Raw genomic sequence first — 8,329 nt, 5'->3', positions numbered from 1 at the left:
AGGGACGCAGAACAATAAAGCGGAGGAGAGGCAGGAAACAGGACGCGAGGAAGAAGCTGCATCATTGCACTCAACAGGTGGTTGCGCGCCTCTGCGGAGACTCAGACTCGGCGCAGGTCACGCGTCCGAGACGCCCAAGCTCAGCTCTCCGTTCTCTGCGGGGAGAGTCGCTAGGATCCCTCCAGCCTGCACCCCCGAGGGCCGAGGGCACGGAGCACGTGGCAGGCTCTGCACCAAGCGCCGACATGATCGCTTTTCGTTTTCCCCAACATCCCCGAGCGGCAGGGACTGTTACCGCGGGTCCTGGGGAGGAGGGCACGGCTTCGGAGACTTGCGCCGGGTTTTGCAGAACTAGCTGCAGAGCCTCAGCTCTGGTCGATCCTTGTCCTACACGCTGCCTGCACCTGCGCGGGCCTCTCTGGGCGGGAGGGTGGGAGTGAAGGAAGACAAGTACCCGAGGTTACCAGGTGGCTCTCCCCCAGCCGGCCCCCTGGCCTGCGGCGTGGAGACCATTCCGTGCGCGGGGGTGGCTGTGCACCTTGGAGAGGATAGCTCTCCTTCCCCAGGAGTCGCGTTCTCAGCAGGCGCAGGGTGTCGGGCCATGTCCCCCCGGGGCGGCAGAGGAGAGCGAAGACTCTGGGGCCCGGGAACGGGCACTAGGAGAAAGCGGGGCGGCAGGAGGCGGCAGGTGAGGGAGAACGCCAGGCTGCGGGTGGGAGCGTCCACGTGGTGAGTGTGTGGCTCTTTCATTCAAACTTTGGGAGTCTCCCTTCCGGCGTCTGAGAAGGTGTGACCAATCAGAGTCCTAAGACGGGAATAAATTATGCAAATCACCATCTGGCGATGGGTCAGATGACTCCCATACTTTTTAAAAACCTACCTCGCCCGGAGTTCGCTGGGTGACAGTGGCGAGCCCGGACTTCCCCGGCGGGAGGCGCGGATGAGGGCGAGTCCGGTCCTGGTTTAAGCCCCTTCACACTCCCTCCAACGCCCCGCCGCTCAGTGTCGCCAAGTTTCCACTTCCCACCTTCGCCACCTCCAGCTGTCTAAGGCCACACCACTCGCTGCTGGAGGGAAGGTGCCCGCTAAGGGTCTTGCAGGCTCGGGCTGCTGGAAACCGCAAAGAGGTGTTTTTTTGTTGTTTTGTTCTGTTGAAGTCCTGCTTCGCGGAGGGGTGTGTGGCGGGAAAGGATGCGGAGCCCCGTCCTTCTGCTCTGCCTCTGGAGCGCCTGCTGTTGCTTTGCCGCGGGAGGCCCCGCGCCCCTTGGTCCAGAGGGGCCGCCGCAAGGTACCGTGCTCTGATTCTTGATTACCTCCAGCTTCTTTTCCGGGCCGGGCCCCTCTGTCCTGCACACCCTCCTCCCATCCCTCCCCGGCCTGGGGAGCCCTTTTATGCCGCGCGATCCCTTCGCTCCTCCTACTTAGCCTTGCCGTTCACCTGTTTCCTGGCGCTTCTGACCGGGGCATCGGGGCATCGCCAGCGGGACCTCCGAAGGCTGTAGGCTGGCGGGTGCCCTTGTCCTCTGGCTCTAGCCCCGCCCCTTCCATTCGATGGATGGGCGCTGTCCAGTCAGCCCAACTGGCTGCCAGCAGCTCTTCAACCTCGTTCTCATCTTTGAACCTGGAGGTTTGCTAGCCAAGAGGGTTAGAAGGTGCTCCCTCACCTGGCGCCCCTCCTCCTTTTAATCCAACCCTGTAGGTGTTTGAAGGTGAGGCGGCTGGAGCATTTGATGAGTGACTTCTTCCCCTAGATTGCCAGCTTCCTCCTCCCAACCCTCCTTCCAACCCCCTCTCATTCTCCTCCTAGCCGCCAGCTTTTCTTCCTTCTGAATTCTGCATGGCAGCCTCTCCCACTGGCAGAAGGAACCAGGGGAGGGTCACCCAGCGGGAGTGCCAGGGGAACCCCTAAACTGCACCCCGTTATTTCCTCTACTATTTGCTGAGGTTGGTCAAACGACGTTGGTCCATGTCAACTTATGTACTTACTGGTGGGAGGGTAAATTGAATGAATGAATGAATGAATGGGGAGGCCTTGCTTTCCTTAACATGTCCCCAACTCTAGTGCTAAGTAAGAGTGTGACCTAGCTCCCCTCCTGTGGAATGTTAATATTCCTTCCAACTTCCACGTTCTGCGATTCTGAGCATTTTGGGCCATTTCATTCACCCAGAAAAGCAGTTAGTACACGTCCGCTTAGTGCCAGGCATTCTTCTAGGAGCAGGGAGAACCCCGCCCTCTGGGGCTCACGTTTCAGTGGCGAGAAGACAGACAGGAACCTAATTAACACATTGCAGGATCAGTAGTTTTATTGCTGGCTTTGCCCAGTGGCCAGGTAAGTTTCTATTGAACGAGTACAAAAAAAATGTTTTACATGAATGATAAAGGCACGCTTTAAAATTAAATACCCGTTGCATTTTGAAGTTATTTATTACATGTTCTTACAACCTAAGATCTTTTTAAAGTAGGATACTTTGTAAAACACTGTGTAATACGAAGTGGAACTAAGCAAAGCTGGCAAATTCTCGTGATCCGTCCGCAATGTGTTAAAATATACAAACGGTGCTCAGTGTTATGGAAGGTATGGAGTGCTGGTGGGAGAAGGTGGTACCGTTTTAATCTGTGGTCAGGCTTCCCTCTTTGAGAGTTGAGCGCAAGGAACGGAAGGAGGTGAGAGAATGAACCATGAGGACATGTGGGTGCAGGACAACCATGAAGTCTCAGAGGTTGACGTGACCCAGGCGAAAGCTCGAGAAGTCTGGGGTCAGAGAAGCAGCTGCAGAGGCGAGCTATGCGGGTTTATTCACCAGTCTCTTCCAGGAAGCCAGCAGACCCCTTTACCCTGTTTCCTAGAATTCCCCATCTGGTCTTTGTGTGAGTGGTTACCTGGGTGGAAATTGAGGAGGTGTCAAACTAGTTATGTCCATGGCTCAGATTTCTGCCGGCTGGGGCTTTGTTCATTAATTACAAAGCTCTGCTCATGTGTATTGAGTTGCATTTTCTGGAACCCTGTCCTTTTTTACATCTGGCGCATTCTTCACCCCCTACCCTACTCTGCCCCATTCACCATCCCCTCTCCCCCATTCTGGTCCTTCTGTCCATGGTTCCATTTGCTTCCTGACTCTGGGATAAACGAGGCTCCTGGGGTGGTCCTTTGGTATCTTTCCCCCTGATTTCTAAGTGACAAGAGAGCTTGATTTTCTAATTTCTTAGCCCGATATCAAGGGAAGATTTCCTGGATGGCCGAAACAGTGTGGTGACGACAGCACCCAGTGTGTAAAGGCCATCAGGGCCACCAGTGACATCAGCTGTGTTCTGGGCACAGGGTCATCTCCTTCATGGCACTGTGTGTGAGCAGGGGAACTGGAGAGAGTGGTTTTTCTGCTCTTAGGAGTTTCTCCATGGCTTCAGCCATTTCTTTAACAAACTAAAAGCATGCCTGGCACATCCTGGCTCGGCAAAGGGCATCGAGGATGCATGAGGTTTTTGGAGTAAGTGCTAGAATCGAGTTGGGAACACTAGGAGAAGCCCATTGCATAACAGGTCGACAGCTTCTTACCTCCAATTTCAAACTCCAAAAGCTCCCACAACTAGAAAGTTTGGTAACTTGTTTGGCTGCAAGACCTGGCCTTACCTGGCTTGAACTCACTTGGCAGCAACACTGAGCTGAACTGACCAGAGGCTATTTTGTAATTTTTTTTTTTTTGTCCTCAAGTATGAGTAGTCACGCCATTTCCCTGCAGAAATGTTAGTGTGCTTGATGAATGGAGAATGCCCCAGACCCTGCGGGAGGTGTTCTATAAGACATGGTGTATGAACCATAATGCCTTTCTAAAATCTGAACATGTCTGAATTCTGCAACTCCACTGGTCCCAAGCACTTCAGGAAAAGAATTGAGGACCCATAATCTAAAAGCAGTTCCTTGGGGGAAGGAAGGAGAACTCATTTGATAGGGAAGAAGGAAGACAAGCAAGAGAGACCTGTTTATTTCAGTCACAGTAATTAATACCAGTGACTAAGTAAGTGCTCTGAAATATAGACGAGATGTCCCTTTTATAATATCTTGGCAACTTTTTCTGGGAGGTGAGGAGGAAACACTCAGCAGAGGTAAAAACTTAGACCAGGAAGGAATTACATAATTGACCCCAAGTTGTACTAGAGCTGCACCCCGGATCTGTCATGACTCAAGCCCCCTTGATGCATCCGAATCTGTTCTTTCTCCCCAGATGAGCTCCACGAACCCAAGGATGTGCAGATTCCTGCCAGACCCTCCGTGAGGTTTAACCTCCGCACCTCCGAGGACGCAGAGCATGAAGGATGCTACCTCCCCGTCGGCCACAACCAGCCCCTGGAAGACTGTGGCTTCAACATGACAGCCAAAACCTTCTTCATCATTCACGGATGGGCAGTGAGTCCCGGGGAGGGAGCGCTGCAGCTTGACACTGGGTTTGGTTTCTTTTGTTTTGGTCAATTAAAAAGAATACTGGTGCTTCCAGATTCCACTCTCTCCACCCGCCTCTTTTCTTGTGGGCTGCTTGTATTTCAGACAGCTGTGAAGAATGTAATGGGCACTTCGCTGAGGGGGCATCTGGACTCCAGCAGGGTGGTGTTTAGTGCTGGCACACAGCGGCTTTCAGAAAGTGGCTCTCCTGAGGGCAGCCGCCCAGCCCCACCGGCTCCTCGGGATCCCTCTAATTACGCTTAATTACATTGGTCAACCGCTGCCTCACGGGGACCATCCCTCCCTAGGAACCGAGCTGAGCTGAAGCAACCTGTCTGGCTCAGAGAGGCCATGAGGAGCCAGCTGGCACGGTTTGCTGGCTGCCATTGGCACGGTGCCCTCCTGTTTGCATAGAGATGGCTCTTTAAAGGCATTGGGGCTCTCAATGTGCCCTAGCTGAGCAATTCACATGGAAAGGTCCATGACAAACTTCAACAAAAAAGGGTTTAACACTCAGCTTCAGAAGCTTTTGGCCACCAAGGGATTTATTCAGTCAGAGAATGACAGTCTGTAGGAAAATGGCATTATTAAGTGAGCAGGTTTCTGCCTGGGCTACTTGGGAGGGGACATTCCTCTTCTTCTTTTTTTAAAAAAAATATATATTTTTATTGATTTCAGAGAGAAAAGGAGAGGGAGACAGAGATAGAAACTTCAATGATGAGAGAGAATCATTGATTGGCTGCCTTCTGCATGCACCCTATTGGGGATGGAGCCCGCAACCTGTGCATGTGCCCTTGACCAGAATCAAACCCGGGACCTTTCAGTCCACAGGCCGACACTCTATCCACTGAGCAAAACCAGCCAGGGCGACATTCCTCTTCTTAATGATGAGACATTCATATCCATTACCTGCTTTCGTGTCTTTAGGTCTATCACCATTTGTTGGGGTCAGGCCTGGGGGGTGGGGGCGGGGAGTAGGTGCCCACCTACCTAATGTGATTGAAGAGCTGTTTCAAGGCCTGTCCATCTGTCTTCATCGCAGAGCCCACGATTAGAATCATGCATTTGAATCTCTTTAAGGCCCCCTGTCAAAGTGTAAATACAAACTGCCTGCAACTTACAAATGGGTTGCATTCCAGAAAGTTCTTTTGTGATCTGTTTGGAGCTTGGAATAGTGGTTTCCCATAGAAGCAAGATTGTCAGTGGCGTTTGGGTTCCCAGGCCAGGCACAGAAAATCTTTTTATCTAATAATGTGCTTGCGGATAGGTTTACAACTGGACCTTGTCACCATTTACACTTTCTTTCTGTGGGAAAATGTGCTCTGAGTTCTAATTTGGGATTCCTGGGAGAGCTCTTTCCTTCTCTGGGGTCAAGAAGGATGGATTGCGGGACAGGGTCATTTGTTCATTCTGCGTTTGCCGGTTAGACACCATTTCTCTGTATCTTCAAGAGAGAAGCTAATTCTCCAAGGCAACCCATCCAAGCAGCCTTTGAATGAGGGAGCAGGCCACCTGCCCGACTGTGATAGGAACTTCGGCCAACTTCAGGCCCGTATTGCCACCAATGCATATCTCACTGTGGCCTTGTAGGACAGTGGGGCAGAACACTATGAACGTTTTGATGGGAAAAACTGGGAATGTAAAGAGCAATGAAGACAAACACTGAGGTAGAAATCCTGCCAGTGGTGTGCTCTGCTCATGTGCAAATGCTTGGGCCCTGAGCAGTCAATGAGAAGGTTCTGGAACCAGGTAGGGAGAGGATAGTGGAACTGAATTCTAGGTTCATTAGGATTTCCGAGACCCAGAGGAGATTTGAGAAGTTTCCTGTTTTCTCCGCAGATGACTGGCATACTTGGGGAATGGTTGTACAAACTCGTGTCAGCCCTGCGGACGAGAGAGAGAGAAGCCAATGTCGTGGTGGTTGACTGGCTCCCCCTGGCTCACCAGCTTTACACAGATGCGGTCAATAACACGAAGACGGTGGGACACAGCATCGCAAGGATGCTCGACTGGCTTCAGGTAACTGGGGATGGGAGGGGGTCATCTTTCCTGAGCAGCATCTTGAACTCTCTTAAGAAATACAGGTTAGACAGTGTTACAGTGAATTTCAGATGTCTGATCAAAATCTTTGGGATTGACATTGTTACTGAATTATGTATGGCTTGAAATATTCGAAAGCTGGGACTTTTAGACAGCCTTTTAATCCTATATAATGAAAGCCTAATATGCAAATTGACCAAACAGAGGAACAACTGTTTGCTATGATGTGCACTGACCACCAGGGGGCAGATGCTCAATGCAGGAGGTGCCCCCAGCTCACAGGCCCCAGGCCAGCCAAGGTGGGTGCCAGTGGGGGTCCCCTGATCACCCCGCCGGTCGCCCCACAGACCAGCCCTGATCGCCAGCCAGGCCTAGGGACCCTACCAATGCACAAATTTCGTGCATTGGGCCTCTAGTTATTGATATATCTCTGATTTTCCATGTTATTTTATATCTGCTGGGCAAAAGTTTGCCTTATGGGCCATTACTTTCTGATCTCAGAAATGGATGCCCTCAGGTTGGCTGGGAACGGCCAGGAGGCAGGACTGGCTGGTAATCTTACAAATCTACTGATGTCTGCTCTTGCCTCTGAAGGCGCCTGTCCTGAGGTGGGGAGGACGTTGCTTTCAACTACTGCCTGGCTGAAAATTTTAAGTGTGGAACACAGATCTAAAGGTCTTAAAATTCTGGGTTCCCGAACAGTCCCTCCGTCTTCTGCCTGGGTTGTTTTGTCGAGCTTGGTTCCTGAGCTTTGGGGTCAAATCCCCATCTCCTCTTCCCCCACCAGCGAGTGCCCGGTCAGGGCGCCATGTCCCAACTCTGGTGTGCCAGGTGGGCTTGTGGTGAGGACTCAGCTCCTGGGGCCGAAGAGGGTGGGCAAGGAGGATGCAGCTGTGGGTGGTGGCTGACACTTAGTCTCCAGGGAGTCTGGTGGCTTTGACCTCCACACAGCCACCCTCCTCCCTTAGATGCTGCCAGAAAGAATGGAAAACATGTAGGGGAAGGGTCAGGTATACCGGTTCCAGTCACAACCTGCCCTCAGTGCTGGGCATTTAAAGCGACTCTAAGTCCTTTTGACCTCTAGCCTGGCTGGGTTCCAGCTGTGTTGCACTGCCAGCCAAGCCAGCCCCTGGAAGTCTCGGTCCTGACTGCCAGGTCTCCTCCTTGTCACGATGGAACCGTTGAAATGTTGGTGACTCTGTGGGCTCAGGACTCCACTCTCCGCTCACACACTCTTGTGCCTTCCTGCAGGAGAAGGACGGTTTTTCTCTTGGGAATGTTCATTTGATCGGCTACAGCCTCGGAGCGCATGTGGCCGGGTACGCTGGCAACTTCGTGACAGGCACGGTGGGCAGGATCACGGGTAAGCACTGCCTCCTCCACAAACAGCTGGTCTCCAGCCCCTGCAGCTCCTCTGACAAGCTGGCCTCTCTGAACCAGAGTGCCCCTCACTGAGGCAGCACGCGTGAGCCATCGAGGTTAGCTTCGGAAGAAACCCGGAGAACATCGACCCTAGAGCTTTTCAAACGTTTTAATGAGTCATGGAACCCATTTTTCTTCCAATTGGACTTGTACAGCACCCCAACATAGGAAACACAGAGGGATGTTCTAGTTGAGGCTGGGTGTCTGGCGGATAGTGTTAGTCTTGCTGTTTGGGCCGTCCCCTCCCCCGGAGCAATCACCGGGTCCCAAAGCCCCCGTTTGAAAACCACTGGTCTGACTCAACAGGTGAGGACAAACCAGGGGCAAACAGCTGATAACTAAAGGGCAGAAGTGGGGTGGAGCCCTGGCCTCCAAGCTTCTGGGGCTCACTGCCATCCCTGCCTGTGGTATCCTAGGACCTCCAGGGAAAG

General features: G+C 52.5%; 1 protein-coding gene across 1 annotated transcript in view; it reads left to right on the top strand.

The window, feature by feature from the left end:
* Positions 1 to 1,174: 1,174 nt before the first annotated feature.
* The window catches only part of LIPG (lipase G, endothelial), a 19,511-nt gene continuing 12,356 nt past the window's right edge, over positions 1,175 to 8,329 (top strand). Inside the window, exons 1-4 of the mRNA XM_006763634.2 lie at positions 1,175 to 1,288; positions 4,222 to 4,403; positions 6,276 to 6,455; positions 7,728 to 7,839. Coding sequence (XP_006763697.1) covers positions 1,192 to 1,288; positions 4,222 to 4,403; positions 6,276 to 6,455; positions 7,728 to 7,839 — 571 coding nt within the window. The 5' untranslated portion in view covers positions 1,175 to 1,191. The remainder of the gene's footprint in view (positions 1,289 to 4,221; positions 4,404 to 6,275; positions 6,456 to 7,727; positions 7,840 to 8,329) is intronic.

The sequence above is a fragment of the Myotis davidii genome, unplaced genomic scaffold (assembly GCF_000327345.1).
Source record: "Myotis davidii unplaced genomic scaffold, ASM32734v1 scaffold378, whole genome shotgun sequence".
NCBI classification, from domain to species: domain Eukaryota; kingdom Metazoa; phylum Chordata; class Mammalia; order Chiroptera; family Vespertilionidae; genus Myotis; species Myotis davidii.
The sequence above is the reverse complement of the archived record's forward strand: the minus strand, read 5'-3'. Positions and strand labels throughout refer to the sequence as shown.